Source organism: Lepidochelys kempii, chromosome 1 (assembly GCF_965140265.1).
Source record: "Lepidochelys kempii isolate rLepKem1 chromosome 1, rLepKem1.hap2, whole genome shotgun sequence".
NCBI classification, from domain to species: Eukaryota; Metazoa; Chordata; order Testudines; family Cheloniidae; genus Lepidochelys; species Lepidochelys kempii.
In genome coordinates this window covers 107,126,656-107,145,771 of record NC_133256.1, presented here as the reverse complement: position 1 = coordinate 107,145,771, position 19,116 = coordinate 107,126,656, and the positions used below count along the sequence as shown (strand labels likewise).

Here is a 19,116-nt window from a genome sequence, read left to right as displayed (position 1 = left end):
GGGGTGCCGAGTCTTCATTTATTCATTTTAATTTAAGGTTTCATGTGCCAGTAATACATTTTAACGTTTTTTAGAAGGTCTCTCTCTATAAGTCTATATATTATATAACTAAACTATTGTCATATGTAAAGTAAACAAGGTTTTCAAAATGTTTAAGAAGCTTCATTTAAAATTATATTAAAATGCTGATCTTACGCCGCCGGCCCTCTCAGCCCGTTGCCGGCCTGGGGTTCCGTTCACCTAGGCTGGCAGCAGGCTGAGCGGGGCCTGCGGCCGGGACCCTGGCTGGCAAGGAGCTGGCAGCCAGAACCCCACACCAGCAGTGGGCTGAGCGGGGCTGGCGGCTGGGACCCTAGACTGGCAGTGGGCTGAGCAGCTCAGCCCGCTGCCGGTCTCGGGTTCAGTCCGCCGGCTCCTGCCAGCCAGGGTTCTGGCTGCCGGCCCTGCTCAGCCCGCTGCTGGTCTGGGATCCCAGCCCTGCTCACATAGAGTTGGTACCTACCTTCTCCCTGGTTCTAGCCCATTCTCTTCCTCTCTCTCTGCACTGAGCTGAGGGTGGGAGTGCACTGAGCACAGGACTGGGGGTGAAGGAGCAGGCTGGGGGTTGGGGTGCAGGGTCTGGCCAGGAGCTAGAATGAGGGAGGGGGCTCAGGGTTGAGGCAAGAGGTTTGGGTGCGGAGTGCTTACCTCAGCAGCTCCCATTTGGTGCGAGGGGTGCAGGTCGGAATGTGGGAGGGTGCAGGAGCTCCTGTTTGATGCTCAGGGTGGGGGTGGGAATGTGGGGGGTGCAAGAGTCAGGACATGGGGTATGAGGTGGCTGGGTATGTGTGGGGGGTGCAGGAGTCAGGGCATGGGGTGTGGGGGGACTGGGTATGTGTGGGGGGTACTGGAGTCAGGGCTGGGGTCATGGGGGGTGCAGGGGTCAGGGCAGGAGGCTGGGGTGTGTGGGGGTGCATGGGTCAAGGCAGAGGGTTGCCTGTGTGTGAGGGGGTGCAGGGATCAGGGCAGAGGGCTGGGATGTGTGGGGGGTGCAGGGATCAGGGCAGAGGCTGGGTGTGTGTGAGCAGGGTGCAGGGCTCAGGGCAGGGGGCTGGGGTGTGGTGGCGGGGATGTACGGTGCAGGGGTCAGGGCAGAGGGCTGGAGTGTGTGAGGGGGGTGCAGGGCTCAGGGCAGGGGACTGGGGTCGGGGGGGATGTAAGGGTCAGGGCTGGGGGTGTGGGCTGGGGTCTTGGGGGTGCTCCCAGCCCCTGCTCAGAGCGGCTCATGGCAGGGGGCTGGAGGGGATATGCCCTGATTCCACCCCCCTTCCCCAAGGCCCCATTCCCGCCTCTTCTCCACCTCCTCCCCGGAGCGAGCGCGCTGCAGCTCCTCTTCTCCCCCTTCCGCGCAAGGGCCGTCAGCTGATCGGCAGCAGGGAGGGAGAGAAGGAGGGGCAGGAACCCAGCACCCTGGGGGAAGAGGCGGGGGAGGGGGAGCTTGCCTGCCCTGCAGCAGCAGCCGGCAGGACCAAGCTTCTTCATCCTCCAGGCAGGCAGGATTTTTAATGGCACGCTGCTCCCTGCCGGGGTCCTGGCCTGGGTTCAGCAGCGGGCTGAGCGGGACCGGCGGCTGAGACCCGGCAGGCAGCAGCGTGCCATTAAAAATCAGGTCGCGTGCCGTTGCCAACCCCTGTTTTATTTCAATATGCAGCTGAAACACTGTTAAAGTTTTGTATATTCAAAAAGAACAAGGGCAACAAGGATATGTCAGGAAAGTGGAGGCCATGATCAGAATCAGCGTGCAAAGGAATGCTCCCTAAGTATGGAAAGAGAGAAACATATGTGACTTTGTTAATGCAAAAAAATGAGGAACTGTCTAATAATTAAACAAATCATTTGCCTGACTCAAGACACAGATCTTTTTCTGGATAAATGGCTGCTACTTTTGGCTTCTTTCAAAAATGTATCTGATTACATGATCCCACACCTGGCATAAATAGTTATACATGCAGAGCTGTCCCTTGGTACAGCGAATCGGGGTGCCGCGCTTTGGGGAGCTCTGCGCTTCGATAAAATCTTGAGGAGGTGGGCGAGGTGGTAAGGCGGGCAGGCGAGCAGGGTGTGGAGGAGAATGGGGAGGCGAGCGGCAGGTGGGGGGGCCGAGGAGGAGCCCCCCTACCAGAACCTCCCCATCTCCCCCGTGCCTCCTGCCGGAGGGCCCCACTGATCAGCGCCTACCACAGCCACAGATCAGATGTTTCTCAGTGTCAGGAGGTGTGGAGGGGGGAGGGGAAGGGGAGAGGAGTGAGGGTGCAGTGTGCTCGGGGGAGAGGGCGGAATGGGTGGGAAGGGGCAGGGCGGGGATAGGAAGAAGTAGGGTGGAGTGGGGCCTTGGGGAGGGGGTGGAGTCGGGGTAGGGGGAGCACACAAGCACACCAACCGCCCCCCCCACCAGATTGGAAACTCGGCACCTATATCCCGGGCCCCACACCCCCTAGGTACGGCCCTGTATACATGTATGCATTTGGCCTCTGTTTTGACATGCTAACTTTCACATATTTATTTATATAGTGACAATAAAATAATTTTTAAAATGAAGACAAACAAATACTTATATTGTTTTGCATGCAAATTGTATTTGATAACGAGAAAATAGGGTTCTAATCCTATGATTCTTTACTTATGTGACATAAATGAGACTAGCATGTGATAATAGCTACAGAATCAGGCCCAACATTTATAAATTAGAAGTTATTTCCTTTTTAAATAGTAGTTTTTATTGTGAAAATGGGATTATTTAAGGTGTCTAGAGCATGGGATGGGCACTTGTTTAATAAATCTAAATGAACAGCTGATGAAGAAGCAAAATGCTTTATGGGTGTTTTACAATTGGTTTTATAATTAAACATGCTTATAAAAAATAATATATTTTGAACTTGTTTCCCATTCTGTAATGGTTCTGTAAGGAACCAAAAAGATTCCTTTTATTCCATACACTTTTGCAAGTACAATATTTGCAATGGCTCATCCTAGGTGTTTACCTATAACTTAGTGTAAATGGCCATTTAACATAATAATATTAGGAAATGAGAACCTTTCTCATGTTTGCAGTGTTGTTGTAGCCATGTTGGTCCCGGGATATTAGAGAGACAAAGTTGGTGACGCAATATCTTTTATCTTTTTTATCTTTCTGTTGGAGAAAGAACTCTTCTTCAGGTTGTGGTTGATTCTGTTTTACTGACTAACAAATTTTCACTGCATGCTTAAGTTTCTCAGGCCAGATCCTCAACTGCTGTTAACTGGCGTAACAACAATGCCTTCAATAGAGCCATGTCAATTTACACCATCTGAGGACCTGGCTTTTTTTTTTTTAAATGACTAGGAAGTATTTGACTAGACAGATTGTAATATACATTTGCACTTAATTATGGATAGTACTTTCCAGTCAACATAAAATAAATAGTAGATAATTACAAATAAGCAAGGATATATTTCAGTGCTAATTGCTACCTAGGGACACATTAATAGTTCATTAAACAAACATTAGAGAGACTTAGATGTTTCCATTTTCTCCATCCTAATTTTCTGCTTTATAATTCCACTACAGTATGCTCCCATATGCTTTCAGTTAGCTCTCAGCCATTTGTGCCTTGAAAACAGTGTTTATAGACAAATTTGTTCAACATGAAATGTTAATATTGAATTATATCCCTTGTTAGTAGCACTCCCTGTAGTCTTTATTTGGATTTTAAATGACAGATTTTTAATTGTTTGAGCTGGGTCTGATTTTGTTTGCTTGTTTGTTTGTTTGTTTGTTTGTTACTGAAGAAAGACAATGCAAAAATAACAGAATCTTTGCTAGCCTTGCTGGTGATGGGGGTTAAGCCCCATCACACTTGGATAAAGAATAAAAATTGAAGATTAAAAATGATGCTATAGTTTTAGGCAAACAGATATAATTCAAATTCATTTGTTTTATTATCTACCTTGTTCAATTATATGCCTTTAAAATTAAACACTAACATGTTATTGCACTGTAGCTAAAATGTAATCATGACATAAAGACAATAGTATTTTGTCTGCAATTCTTCAGCAGACTTGAAAAGAGATGTACATATCAGGTATTACTAAATTATTGTGGTAGAGATAAACTTTTTAAACTAGTGTGGGGAGGAGATTTTGCAACAATGCCTTGCAACTGAGGATCCCCTAATGATAAAATCCTATAGATTGTGGGGATTTTTTCAACCTTTTACAGAAATTGAGGACAATATCCTTGCTATTGAATTCCAGATGGTTTAATAAGCTATAGAAAGGAATGTCATTCTCTATGAAATTCCTAAACCAACAAAACTTAGTTTAAAAAAACAATTAAGGTTGCTTAGTGATAATATATTTCCTTATGGCATCATTACAAAACCCAAACACTTATAAACAAGAAAATAAATAGTTAAAGACACTATAAATATTATACTGCCCACATAATAAAAAAAGTTTTATCAAGAATAAAGCAATGCATAGTTCATTACTGTAAAACCTTAACGCTGACCAAAAAGCCCCTCCACCTCATTTTACCACTTTTCACAAAATATATGCATAATGCAAAACTGATTTTTACTTCCTGGGTTTGTTTTGTGTGTTTGTTGTAATATGTTGTGTGACGTGTTCCCCCGGGGGTGCCACGTGGAACTGGGGTACCACTGAGTTCTCTGACTTACCAGCCTGGGCTCCCTCTCAGCACTGTGCTGCTGTGACAAGTTGTGGACTGCTTCCAGTCCTACACTCCCACCAGCATTCAGAGGCAGGAACACACCCAGCTGCAGTTGCATGCAAGCTGTGGTCAGCCACTGCATGAGCCAACAATAGAAAGACTACAGCCAAAATAACCCCCAGCTTCCCTGCCTAGGACCCCAGAGTTGTACCACCTTGTCCTGGTCAAAACTTCAACCTGTGTGAATTTATTACACAGTTCGCCTCTCCCTCAATGTGGAGAGGAATATGTACAATATGCTTGTGTTAACCAAGCTGAGATTTTCCCCAGACACTTCAGTCAAAGGAACGCTGGTTCAGATTAAAACATAAAACAAGTTTATTAACTACAAAAGATAGATTTTAAGTTATTATAAGTGATAGCAAACAGATCAAAGCAGATTATCTAGCAAATAAACAAAACCACAAACTAAGCCTAAAATACTAGATAGATCAGATATGAATTACCACTTTATATAGCTTTAACATATGGCGGGAATCCTTTGTTTCAAAGTCAGTTCCCAGCCCAGTTTGTGGGAAAATACAGGTACGCAAAATGGAGATCAGTGTCATGTAGTCTGGTCGCATGCCCTCCTGAGTCATAGCAGCCATTACTTATAGGCTGTCCGGAGCAGTCTCAGGAAGGCTCACCCAGTGGGGAATAAGGTTCTCCTAAGGCCTATTGTTTTCCCTAATGGCCTATTACCCTGAATAGGCCCTTCACAACTAGCTATCTAGACTGTGTAATGGGTGTCACCCAGGTGTAACTACATTTGAAATACAGATACATAGTCAATATTCATAACTTTAGATATAAAAATGATACATGCATACAAATAGGATAATCCTATTCAGCAAATATGCTGACCTGGACTTCAGAAAAGCACCCTGGACTTCAGAAAAGCAAACTTAGACTCCCTTAGGGAACTGATGGGCAGGATCCCCTGGGAGGCTAATATGAGGGGGAAAGGAGACCAGGAAAGCTGACTGTATTTTAAAGAAGCCTTATTGATGGTGCAGGAACAAACAATTTCAATGTGCAGAAAGAATAGCAAATATGGCAGGCAACCAGCTTGGCTTAACAATGAAATCTTCGGTGAGCTTAATCTCAGAAAGGACGCTTACAAGAAGTAGAAATTTGGACAGATGACTAGGAGGAGTACAAAAATATTGCTTGAGCATGCAGGGGTGTAATCAGGAAGGCCAACGCACAATTGGAGTTGCAGCTAGCAAGAGATGTGAAGGGTAACAAGAATGATTTCTACAGGTATGTTAGCAACAAGAAGAAGGTCAGGGAAAATGTGGGTCCCGTATTGAATGGGGGAGGCAACCTAGTGACAGAGGATGTGGAAAAAGCTGAAGTACTCCTTGCTTTTTTTGCCTGGGTCTTCACAGACAAGGTCAGCTCCCAGACTACTGCACTGGGCATCACAGTGTGTGGAGGAGGTGAACAGCCCTCAGTGGTGAAAGAACAGGTTAAGGACTATTTAGAAAAGCTGGACATACAGAAGTCTATGGGTCCAGATCTAATGCATCCAAGGGTGCTGAGGGAGTTGACTGTTGTGGTTGCAGAGCCATTGGCAATTATCTTTGAAAATTCATGGTGTTCAGGGGAAGTCCCGGAAGATTGGAAAAAGGCAAATATAGTGCCCATATTTTAAAAAGGGAAGAAAGAGAACCCAGGGACCAGTCAGCCTTACTTCCGTCCCCAGCAAAATCATGGAGCAGGTCCTCAAGCAATCCATTTTGAAGCGCTTGGCGGAGAGGAAGGCGATCAGGTACAGTCAACATGGATTCACTAAGGGCAAGTCATGCCTGACCAACCCGATTGCTTTCTATGATGAGATAACTGGCTTTGTGGATATGGCGAAAGCGGTGGATGTGGTATATCTTGATTTTAGCAAAGCTTTTGATATGGTCTCCCACAGTATTCTTGCCAGCAAGTTAAAAAAGTATGGATTGGATGAATGGACTATAAGGTGGATAGAAAGCTGGCTAGATTGTCAGGCTCAATGGGTAGTGACCAACGGCTCGATGTCTAGTTGGCAGCTGGTATCAAGCAGAGTGCACCAGGGGTCAGTCCTGCGGCTGGTTTTGTTCAACATCTTTATTAATGATCTGGTTGATGGGATGGATTGCCCCCTCAGTAAGTTTGCAGATGACACTAAGCTGTGGGGAGAAGTAGATATGCTGGAGGGTAGGGATAGAGTCCAGGGTGACCTAGACAAATTGAAGGATTGGGCCAAAAGAAATGTGATGAGGTTCAATAAGGACAAGTGCAGAGTCCTGCACTTAGGAAGGAAGAATCCCATGCACTGCTACAGGCTGGGGACCAACTGGTTAAGTAGCTGTTCTGCAGAAAAGGACCTGGGGATTACAGTGGACGAGAAGCTGGATATGAGTCAACAGTTTGCCCTTGTTGCCAAGAAGACCAATGGCATATTGGGCTGTATTAGTAGGAGCACTGCCAGCAGATCGAGGGAAGTGATCATTCCCCTTATTCGGCACTGGTGAGTCCACACCTGGAGTATTGCATCCAGTTTTGGTCCCCCAACTACAGAAGGGATGTGGACAAATTGGAAAGAGTCCAGCGGAGGACAATGAAAATAATTAGGGGGCTGGGGCACATGACTTATGAGGAGAGACTGAGGTAACTGGGGTTATTTAGTCTGCAGAAGAGAAGAGTGATGGGGATTTGATAGCAGCCTTCAACTACCTGAAGGGGGAGTCCAAAGAGTATGGAGCTCGGCTGTTCTCAATGGTGGCAGATAACAGAACAAGGAGCAATGGTCTCAAGTTGCAGTGGGGGAGGTCTAGGTTGGATATTAGGAAACACTTCACTAGGAGGATAGTGAAGCATTGGTTACCTAGGGAGGTGGTGGAATCTCCATCCTTAGATGTTTTTAAGGCCCGGCTTGACAAAGCCCTGGCTGGGATGATTTAGTTGGTGTTGGTCCTGCTTTGAGTAAGGGATTGGTCTAGATGACCTCCTGACGTCTCTTCCAACCCTAATCTTCTATGGTTCTATCATTCTATGAAATCGTAACTTCTTCAAGTGCTTGTTCCCATCCATTCCAATTAGGTGTGTGTGCATCGCGTACATGGACGTCAGAAACTTTTTCCCTTAGCAGCTCCCGTCGGGACAGCAGAGGAGCCCCCTAGAGTGGTGCCCTCATGGTGCTGTATATAGTAACCTGCTGGCCCAATGCCCCTTCAGTTCTTTCTTACAGTCCATGAAGGCGTTGGAACGTGGTCTCTCACTTGCAAGTGAATCCCTTAGCAATCTAGTTTTTACCAGCTAGACAGTTTGTTATTAGATAGTTAATAAGTTAGTTAGGTACAGTTTTAGTTACAGGTGACTGGGATTTAGTTCCAGACACCAGCCTTGGGCTGCGGGGCATGCCGCAAGCCCAGGGGTTTAAAGCTTGCGCTATCTGCCGCAAGTCTATGCTCAACAGTCCCCCCATGACTCCTGGGGGAGATACACCAGGCTGAGCGCTGCAAAATTTGCAAAGCCTTTAAGCCCTATACTAAGAAAGAAATGGACTTTCATCTTAAGCAGCTGCTCATGGAGGCCACTTTACAACCAGTGGCCCCAGACCACTCGGTACCGGGTCCAAGTTCCTCGGTGAGAAGTGCCCCAGCATCGGTGCATGATTCGACACCAGGGTCTAGAGATCACAGGCACCGTAAATCACGGGCTCTGAGAAGAGCCAACCAGCCCTGGCACCACTCAAGCTCCCCGGCACCGGCCAAGTGCCATAAGAAAGGGGAAAGAGGATGCTCCCCTCAAAGAGCGACCAAGACAGTCAGAGAGGCTCCTACCACTCAGAGGCAGGACTCTGGTTCCCAACAGGAGCCAGCACCATTGACTCCGGTGCCATAGGCACCGTTGAATCCGGCGCCCAGCGACTTCAGCACTGACCAGTGTCTAGAGGAGGTCTTGGAACCCCTGCCCATGCCTGACACATTTGAGGCTGCAAAGGACCTCATCGAACTGTCGGCGTCCAATCCCCTCCAATGCGGGGGGAAGCTTCCGGCACTGCTTAGGCAGGTGCCATCCAGAGAGAAACTGGCAGTGGTGCGCTGCTTGAGGTCACCGCTCATGCACTGTCCCGTTCAAGCTTGCTGCAGTGCCACTCCCTGGCACTGACGACTCCACATGAGGTTAAGGCACCAGATGAAGAAGCACCCTTGGCGCCCCCACTGAGGACCTGGCACCGCTCCACGTCATCCTCAGTCACTCGGCACCAAAGCATGGTACCAGCCACTTCCCCGGCACTGTATGCACTTGGCCGGCCCAGGTCTTGGGATAGCCGGTACCACTCACTATCCCGATCCTCTCGGCACTGGTCCCCGGCCTGCACCTCTTGGCACCCCACAGTGGCCCAAGGATCATTGGCGCCGCCTTGGTCCTCCCCTTCAGACTCTAAAGCCAACTCAGGTCACTTGAGTTATAGCAGGCACCGGACCATGACCAGCAGAGAGTCCCACGCAGCCTGGCAGCCACAGTGGCCGCCTCCGGGGCAGTGGCCCTTTTGGACCTCGTGGGCCTACCACCAACAGCAGGGCAGGTTTTCTAGAGCCTCTAGATCTGTGTACTCAACGCGATGCCACTCAAGGTCGCCATATAAGCACACCTCGAGGGCAAGAGAGGACACGCTCTCTAGGCTGACGTCGGATCCCCCAGAGCAGCTGACAGAGGCAGGTCCATTGCCCACACCATTACCAAGAGGCATGACCCCAAGACCTCAGGAGGCACAGTCTACCTCTCAAGAGGCGACAGTCTTGACAGGTCCCAACACAGCCCAGGACTATGGGGGACTACAAGAAGGTCAGGACGATGGCAACCAGCCACAGAACATGTCCTCATCCTCCCCAGATGAAGCAGTGGTGGGTACATCTGTGTCAGGACCCCCACCTATAGACCATAGGGCCCATAAAGAACTTCTCCGCCAAATTTCCCTTAACATGGGCCTTCAGGTGGAAGAGGCCATCGAGCCAGAGGATCTGATGGTTGATATTCTGGCTCCGGAAGGTCCCTCAAGGGTAGCATTGCTACTGATTAAGACTATCCAGAGGAACTGTAAGACTATCTGGCAAACCCTGGCTTCTATTACCCCGGCAGCCAGGGGAGTGGAGAGAAAATACTTTGCCCCATCTAAGGACTACGAATTCTTATTCTCCCACCCTCCACCCTGCTCTCTAGTGTTGTCAGCAAGCCTCGGCACCAAAATCCAAAGACGCCAAACGATTGGACCTCTTTGGCAGGAAGATCTACTCGTGGGGAGGCCTGTAACTCAGGATAGTGAACCAACAGGCCATCCTTAACAGACACAACTTCAACGCTTGGAATGCTATGTCCAAGTTTAAGGATCGCCTGCCACAGGATTCACATGCAGAGTTTTCTGCGCTAATTGAGGAAGGGAAAGCAGTAGCCAAAACATCTCTGCAAGCCTCCCTCGATTCGTCCGACTCTGCGGCCAGAACCATATCCCCAGGAGTGGTTAAGAGGCTTTCAGCATGGCTACAGGCATCAGGCCTCCCTCCTGAGGTCCAAAACACTTTGCAAGACCTCCCCTTCGAAAGCTCTGGCCTCTTCTCGGAGCAAACGAACTCCAAGTTGCATAGCCTCAAGGATTCCAGAGGTTCAATGAAATCCCTGGAGATGCATACACCAGCAGCCCAGAGGAAGCCCTTCAGGCCTCAACTTCCACAGCAGAGGCAATGCCAACCTTGCCCTAGACAAGACTCCTACCTCAGGCGAGGCAGAAATAATAGATGCAGACCATCGAACAGCGTGTCTAACCAAGGCCCAAATAATCCCCAGCCCAGAAACAAGCAAGGGTTTTGAAGGCACACATGAGGGTAGCCTACCAATCTAGTCCCAGGATCCCTCCCCACAGTTTTTAAACAGGCTATCCCGCTTCTACCGTGCGTGGTTCCATATAACATTGGACCACTGGGTCCTACGCATGGTGCAGGTGGGATACTTCCTCCAGTTCTCCTCCTTCCCTCCCTTCCCACCCCATCCCCATCCTTGTTCAGGGACCGCTCTCACGAGCTCTCTCATTACTCATCGATATGGGGCGGTGGAGGAGGTTCACTAGGAGCTAAGGGGAAAGGGATTTTACTCCTGTTATTTCCTAATCCCCAAGGCAAAGTGGGGTCTACAACCCATTCTAGACCTTCACGGATACAACAAATTTATGGTCAAGATCAGGTTCTACATGGTCTCCCTAAGCACTATCATCCTGTCACTGGATCCGGGAGATTGGTACGCTGCCCTCGATATGAAGGACGTCTATTTCCACATTGCCATCCATCTGGCACACAGATGCTTCTCATAGTTTGTGGTAAACCGCAAGCATTACCAGTTCATGGTGCTTCCATTCAGCCTTTCCACAGTCCCCCGCGTGTTCACCAAGTGCATGGTGGTGGTGGCGGCCTTTTTGCGCAAAAGACAAGTTCGAGTGTACCTGTACCTCGATGATTGGCTGCTGACAGGACTCTCCAAAGATCAGGCACAGTCCCATGTTACACTGGTCAGGGACGCCTTTCACAGACTGGGGCTCCTTCTCAACATAAGCAAGTCGTCACTCGTACCGACCCAAAAGATGGAATTCATAGGGGCGCTCCTGGACTCAGTACAGGCAAAGGTGAGCCTCCCAGAACCCAGGTTTCAGGCCATAGAAAAATTGTCAAGACGATATTACAATATCCCACCACAAGCGTCAGGGGTTGCCTGAAGCTAATAGGGCATATGGTAGTCTGTACTTACGTAGTCAAGCATGCCAGACTGAGGCACAGGCCCCTACAAGCATGGCTCGCATCATGTTACTGCCTGGCCCAAGACAGCCTGGACATGATAGTAACGGTACCCAGGCAAGTCTGAGAGTCTCTGCGTTGATGGCTGGACCAACCAGTAGCCTGTGCAGGAGTCCCTTTCGGCGCACCCCAGCCTTCACTGATGCTAGTAACAGACGCATCAGATCTGGGTTGGGATGCACACCTAGGGGATCTGAGAACACAAGGTGTGTGGTCACAGGACGAGATACGCCTCCATATCAACCTGAAGGAGCTCAGAGAGGTTCATCTGTCCTGTCAAACCTTTCATGCCATTTTGCAAGGTCACAGCATGACAGTCCTGACAGACAACACCACCACCATGTTCTACATAAACAAACAGGGCGGAGCTCACTTCTCACCCCTCTGCCGCAAGCCTCTTCTCCTCTGGGACTTCTGTATAGTCACCTGATCGCCTCAACAGATCCTACCAAGCTCGCGAGTGGTCAGTCTGATCAGATGTCCTGAAGTCAGTTTTCCAAAGTGGGGGTTATCCCCAAGTCGATCTATTCGCCACCAAGGACAACAAACAGTGCCCTCAGTTCTGCTCATTTCAAAATCACAGCCTGGTCTCCATCACCGATGCATTCTTAATGCAGTGGGGGGAGGGCCTGAAGTATGCCTTCCCTCCAACCCCGCTGATCCACTGGGTCCTGCTCAAGATACACAGGGACAGAGCAATGGTGATCCTGCTTGCCCCGTCCTGGCCACATCAGCATTGGTACACAACACTCCTAGAACTATCAGTAGACACCCCAATAGCTCTACCCCTGTATCCGGACCTGATAACTCAGGACTGCGGGTGCCTTCTCCACCCGATCCTACAGTCCCTGCACCTCAAGGCTTGGAAGCTCCATGGCTAAACTTGATAGAGAGCCAGTGCTCTCAACCAGTGAGACAAATACTTCTTGGCAGCAGGAAACGTTCCACCAGGTCAACTTAACTGGCCAAGTGGAAAAGGTTCTCCTGCTGGTGTGAACCCAGACATCTGTTACCACTCCAGGTATCTATCCCAGTTAGTCTAGACTATCTGCTTCACATCAAGCAACAAGGCCGGGAAAACCGAGAAGTCTGCTGCTTGCCAGGGGCTAAGATTCGCGATGTGACGGAGAGACTGACGAGACTCATCAAGCCCTCGGAGCGCTACCCCTTCCTGCTTCTCCACGTGGGCACCAATGATACTGCCAAGAATGACCTTGAGTGGATCACTGCGGACTACGTGGCTCTGGGAAGAAGGATAAAGGAGTTTGAGGCGCTAGTGGTGTTCTCTTCCATCCTCCCCGTGGAAGGAAAAGACCTGGGTAGGGACCGTCGAATCGTGGAAGTCAACGAATGGCTACGCAGGTGGTGTCGGAGAGAAGGCTTTGGATTCTTTGACCCTGGGATGGTGTTCCATGAAGGAGGAGTGCTGGGCAGAGACAGGCTCCACCTTACGAAGAGAGGGAAGAGCATCTTTGCGAGCAGGCTGGCTAATCTAGTGAGGAGGGTTTTAAACTAGGTTCACCGGGGGAAGGAGACCAAAGCACTGAGGTAAGTGGGAAAGTGGGATACCGGGAGGAAGCACAGGCAGGAATGTCTGTGAGGGGAGGGCTCCTGCCTCATACTGAGAATGAGGGGCCATCAGCAGGTTATCTCAAGTGCTTATATAGATTGGGCCAAAAGAAATCTGATGAGGTTCAATAAGGATAAGTGCAGGGTCCTGCACTTAGGACGGAAGAACCCAATGCACCGCTACAGACTAGGGACCGAATGGCTAGGCTGCAGTTCTGCGGAAAAGGACCTAGGGGTGACAGTGGACGAGAAGCTGGATATGAGTCAGCAGTGTGCTCTTGTTGCCAAGAAGGCCAATAGCATTTTGGGATGTATAAGTAGGGGCATAGCGAGCAGATCAAGGGATGTAATCATCCCCCTCTATTCGACATTGGTGAGGCCTCATCTGGAGTACTGTGTCCAGTTTTGGGCCCCACACTAGAAGAAGGATGTGGATAAATTGGAGAGAGTCCAGCGAAGGGCAACAAAAATGATTAGGGGACTGGAACACATGACTTATGAGGAGAGGCTGAGGGAACTGGGATTGTTTAGTCTGCAGAAGAGAAGAATGAGGGGGGATTTGATAGCTGCTTTCAACTACCTGTGAGGTGGTTCCAGAGAAGATGGTTCTAGACTATTCTCAGTGGTAGAAGAGGACAGGACAAGGAGTAATGGTCTCAAGTTGCAGTGGGGGAGGTTTAGGTTGGATATTAGGAAAAACTTTTTCACTAGGAGAGTGGTGAAACACTGGAATGCGTTACCTAGGGAGGTAGTAGAATCTCCTTCCTTAGAAGTTTTTAAGGTCAGGCTTGACAAAGCCCTGGCTAGGATGATTTAATTGGGAATCGGTCCTGCTTTGAGCAGGGGGTTGGACTAGATGACCTCCTGAGGTCCCTTCCAACTGTGATACTCTATGATTCTATGATTCTAAGGTCTATCACTTTCATCCATCAGAATACACCTGGTGGCTATTTCAGCTTTCCATCCAGGGAAATCTGGATGCTCGGTGTTCTCAAATCCCATGGTGGTGCTTTTCCTTAAGGGATTGGAAAGGGTATACCCTTACTCTCGACCACCAGTACCAACCTGGAATCTGAACCGGGTCCTCTCCAAGCTCATGAGCCCACCGTTTGAGCCCCTGGCCACTTGTTTCCTCCTCTACCTTTCATGGAGGTAACGTTCTAGGAGGCCATTACCTCAGGAAGGACAGTGTCTGAACTAAAGGCTCTCACCTCTGAACCCCCTTATATGGTGTTTCATAAGGACAAGGTGCAACTTAGACCGCACCCTAAATTCCTCCCCCAAGGTGGTCTCCCAGTTCTACATGGGACAGGACATTTGTCTGCCAGTGTTCTTTCCAAAGCCTCACATGAGCCCACAGCAGCAGAGCTTGCACACGCTAGATGTTCGAAGAGCCTTAGCGTTCTACATAGAGCGCATGAGGCCTTTTCGCACATCAACCCAACTGTTCATGGCCATAGCCGATAGAATGAAGGGCCCTCCAGTATCTTCTCCGTGCATCTCGTCCTGGATCACAGAATGCATTCACACATGCTATGAGTTGGCTAAGGTCCCAGCTCCAGCAATCACAGCCCATTCGACGAGAGCGCAGGCGTCTTCAACCACCTTTCTAGCGCAGATACCCATCCACGAAATCTGCAAAGCAGCTACCTGGTCTTCAGTGCATACGTTCACAGCCCACTATGCCATAAGCAGCAGGCTAGAGATGATGTAGCAGTTGGCAGAGCTGTCGTCCAATCAATCATTCCTTGACTCCTACCCACCTCCAAAGGTCAGTTTGGAAGTCACCTAATTGGAATGGACATGAACAAGCACTCGAAGAAGAAAAGATGGTTACTTACCTCTCGTAACTGTTATTCTTCAAGATGTGTTGTTTACGTCCATTGCAATACCCACCCCGCATCCCTTCTGTCGGAGTCAATGGCAAGAAGGAACCTAAGGGGGGCCGGGCTGGCAGGGTACTATATACAGCACAATGAGGGCACCACTTAGGGGGCTCCTCTGCCGTCCCAACGGGAGCTGCTAAGGGAAAAAGTTTCCAACGTCCGTGCACGCGATGCATGCACACCTAATTGTAATGGACATGAGCAACACATCTCAAAGAACAACAGTTACGAGAGGTAAGTCACGTCTTTTTTCCAGTGAGATCCATCTTGTAGAAAATTCATCATAATCATATCATAATAATAATATTACTAGGATGAATATAGGGTATAGTGCTAGAGACTTCAGTCAAAATGATGTCAAATTATATTGACTCAGGACCCCGGCAATAAAACCCAACCTAGGGAGCATTATTTTTGTGTTCAGACCTGAGGTTCCGGTGAACCTTTTCACTTGTTTTCTTACTCCTGACCCTAAAACATCTGCTTTCTTCAAATATATATACACCGGACCCTCGCTAGAATGCAGGATTTGGGATCCATGCGCGGTATTGCATTAATGCGGGGACCGCGTTAAAATGAATTCCAGTTAAAGTAATTAAATTTGGGATCCATGGCTGCGATTGCATTATATGCGAATTCACGCTATATAGATGCGCGTTCTAGCGAGGGTCCGGTGTAGTATGTGAGTTTTTAGGGATATTTAATGACATGAAAAATTTGGAAGGTTATTAACAAGCTGCTTTTGATCTAGAAAGATCAAAAGAAACCTAGGACAAAAATGAAGATTTCAAATTTTTAAATGTAACCGTAACTAAAATCTGTTTAGTGAACTTTTTTCAGACTTTTCAGAAACATCCTCCTTGGCCTCCAGTGTAAAAATATGTTCTATTTTAAATAAAGTATTATCAGTTTTCTAAGCCAAAGTTATAGCTAACAAAAGCCCAGGTTTTTAAATGGAAGTTATTTGCAACCTTAATATGGAGAGACTGCCACTTGTCCATAACTCCATAGATTTTTAGAGTAACATCTATAGAACTTAATTACATTTCTATAGACCCCTATTGATTTTATCCCTTAATTTCCATAATAGCTGACAAATAAATATGTAAACTTGCTCCTCTTAGTGGTCACAATCAACCTGTAGCTACTTCACCATTGTTCATAATAATCCATGGAGAAGTGACATTGACTTGAACTGTACTATTATGAAAAGTTGTACTCGGAGAATAATGTTCTTTATTATTTTACTCCAATTTTAGACGGAATCATGGAATGTCAGCCTGGAGAACCTGGTGATCGAGGTCTTCCTGGACCCCAAGGACAACCTGGATTCTTAGGAGAGAGAGGAGATAAAGGTAATATTGTTTAAAGAGCTACTTGCATTCATTTGGACCATTCAATGGTCCTGATTCTCCACTATCTTCTATCTTGCGTAGTCATTAAGGCTTTGATTCTGCAAAGTGTTGAGCACCCTAGTCCTGATCCATAAAAGTGCATAAGCACCTGCTTAACTTTAACCATGTGAGTTTCCAAGGATAGAGGTCTGAATGAAAGAGAGGACGGTGGTGTTGAATTAAGTTACATGAAGCTGACTTCAGTTTGTAATTCAGATATCCTCCACTCTGCCGTATAGTGGTAAAGGATGGGAGGATTTCAGTGGAAAAATAAGTTCAGCTTTACTTGTTCAAGTGGATTATAAGATGTAGAGGGATGTTAGAGAGAGAGAGACTGAGATGCAGAAGTGGATGAAGAGAGCCAGATCAGAAATGGAAAGTGGATTTGTGAGTTATTGATATAAAGATGGTAATAGAAGCATTTAGTAATAATAAAAAAGAATTAGACAAAGCCTAGAGATAGACCTAGGAATTTACATCCAAATTGCATAGTAAGGATTTGTGAAACTCAGTAAGACTTGACATAGCACATTCTTTATGTTAATAAAATCCTTGGTAGTTTTCTTAGGCTCCAGCTACGACTTAAATAACAAGATAGGAACATTTGCAGGCAGAATGTGAATAAGCAGGCATTGGAGAAGAGGCCACATGTAATGATTACAGATTTACAAATTCATTAGGGAAACACCTTTTGGTAGTCATCTAACCTTCTCTGACATTGGATAATAGTCAAGAGCTAGGAAGCAATTATAGAATTATTAAAAAATGAATTTGTTTGAAAAATACAAAATATAAAATTTGCAGTGACCATGGCCTAGATTCACAAAGGTACTTAAGAACTGTGATGCTCAGCATTGTGACACCTAATTTTTAGGTTCCTGTTAAACCACAGGAACAATGCTGTGATCCACAAAGCCTGATTTATGTGCCTACGCTCCTATGCAATGAATGGGAAGAGTTAGGCGCCTTAGGATGGGATCCGCAAAAGCATTTATGCTAGATGGGGAACTGCCTGAGCTCACCAACAGGAGATGCCAACAAGAGGGGTGCTTGCTAAGCCTCACCCTTCTCACTGAGATAGGTGTGTGAGTCCAGGCTTCAGGGAGGTAGCATTTCTAACTATTCTCAGCTGTGAGGCCTTTCTTGAAGGTAGGTGCCTATGGTGTTTTTTTTTTTCTTCTTTTTAAAAGATGCCAGGCTGATGGGGGAAGGGCCTCCCTTGTAACTTTTAGCCTCGTTAGGGTCCTCACCTCAGAAACCTCTGGCTTAAGTCCCCCCTTCACCTCATTAGGAGAAGGGATTTGAAAAGGGATCTGCCACCTCTCTGGTAAAGGCACTCACCTTTGGGCTGTGTGGTGCTGCCTCAGTCTCTCCTGTTGAAGCAGTTCCATTGTGGATAAATAATTAGTCATTTGAGCAGGGGGACCAGATCCTGGGTCTCCTACATTCTGGGTGAGTGCTCTAACCACCAGGCTATAGAGTCATTCTCATGGTTGTGCATGAGCTTTCTTACCGTGTCCCCTGCATCAGGCCCAGCATGCAAGTTAGGCAGATGTACACCTATCTTCCCCAGTTTGTAAACCACTCTGGGGCTTAGGCAGGAGATAAGCACTTGAACATCTAGAGGCAGGCAGCAGTGTGTATGCCCTGAGGCAGAAACATAGGCACCAAGGGAACTTTTTACTGCAAAACCTTAAGTGCTGGGTGAGTTTAGGGACCTACTAGATTCAGCCGGAATGTTGTGAATCGTAGTGGATGCTAAAACTGGGACTTAGGCACCTAAACCCAGACTTTAGTTGCCTAAATACCTTTGTGAAGCTAGGCCAATATGTTTTTTAATGTTAGGAAAATACTAAAAGATACTAAAGCGAATCCGGAGATTATGTCAGGTTGTGCACTGATTCATATGTAACCTATTGAAATAGATAAGGTTACACAGGGTGTTAAATTAGCACAGGCTGTTAAATCACAGAGTTTGGTTGACCAAAGGCCTGGTCTGCAAGGTGCTGAGCTTCTCCTGCTTTCCCCCCAGGAATGAGAGAACTTAAACCTTGCAGGATCCAGTCCTCAGTCATGAAACAGAAGTTAATTCTTTCACTATATTGGGGTAGAATCACAGTATATTGTGAAAGTTGTAGAGCTTTACATGTGCTTCATTTTGGAAAGCCAAGAGGCTGAACTCAAATCAGTTTCTTTAAAGAACAAACAAAAATTCCACTTAAAACTGCTCTAACAGAAGTATCCTTTTACTGGTGAGTCAGACTCACACAGTATAGCACGAACAGCCAATCATATTCAGGCTGAGCTCACCTAGAGGTAGGCTTTTTGGCCAAACCCTCTGTAGTGCTGTGTCTACTACTTTCCTTCATCCATTATTTTACCAATATGTTGCTTTTAGAGATTTCTGCTTTTGTTCCATTGTGGCTGGGTGTGCCCAGCCTGACTTGAGTAGGGAGACTTCTAAAAAACCAATGTGTTTTCAAGTGACAACATCAAAAGCTATTGAAAATAAAGATTTTATTTATTCTGTAGTACAGTGGTTATATTATAGGGTGAAGTATAGAAAACTAGAAAGACTGCAGCACTTTGCTGAGAAACAGTCTCCATTTCAATGCTCTTCTCAACTGTAATTTTCTTACATATATTGACCTTCAAGTTCCATTTCCCTGTCTGCAATGCCAATTGTCTTTGCCCACTGATCCGTAGTGATC

The 19,116-nt window shown here is 47.3% G+C and overlaps 1 protein-coding gene across 2 annotated transcripts in view; it reads left to right on the top strand.

Annotated features, from left to right (window-relative positions):
- The window catches only part of COL4A1 (collagen type IV alpha 1 chain), a 208,983-nt gene that overhangs the window by 139,399 nt on the left and 50,468 nt on the right, over window positions 1-19,116 (top strand). For both annotated transcript variants that reach the window (XM_073349693.1, XM_073349702.1), the window contains one exon: window positions 16,271-16,366. In XM_073349693.1, the coding sequence (XP_073205794.1) occupies window positions 16,271-16,366 (96 nt within the window). The remainder of the gene's footprint in view (window positions 1-16,270; window positions 16,367-19,116) is intronic.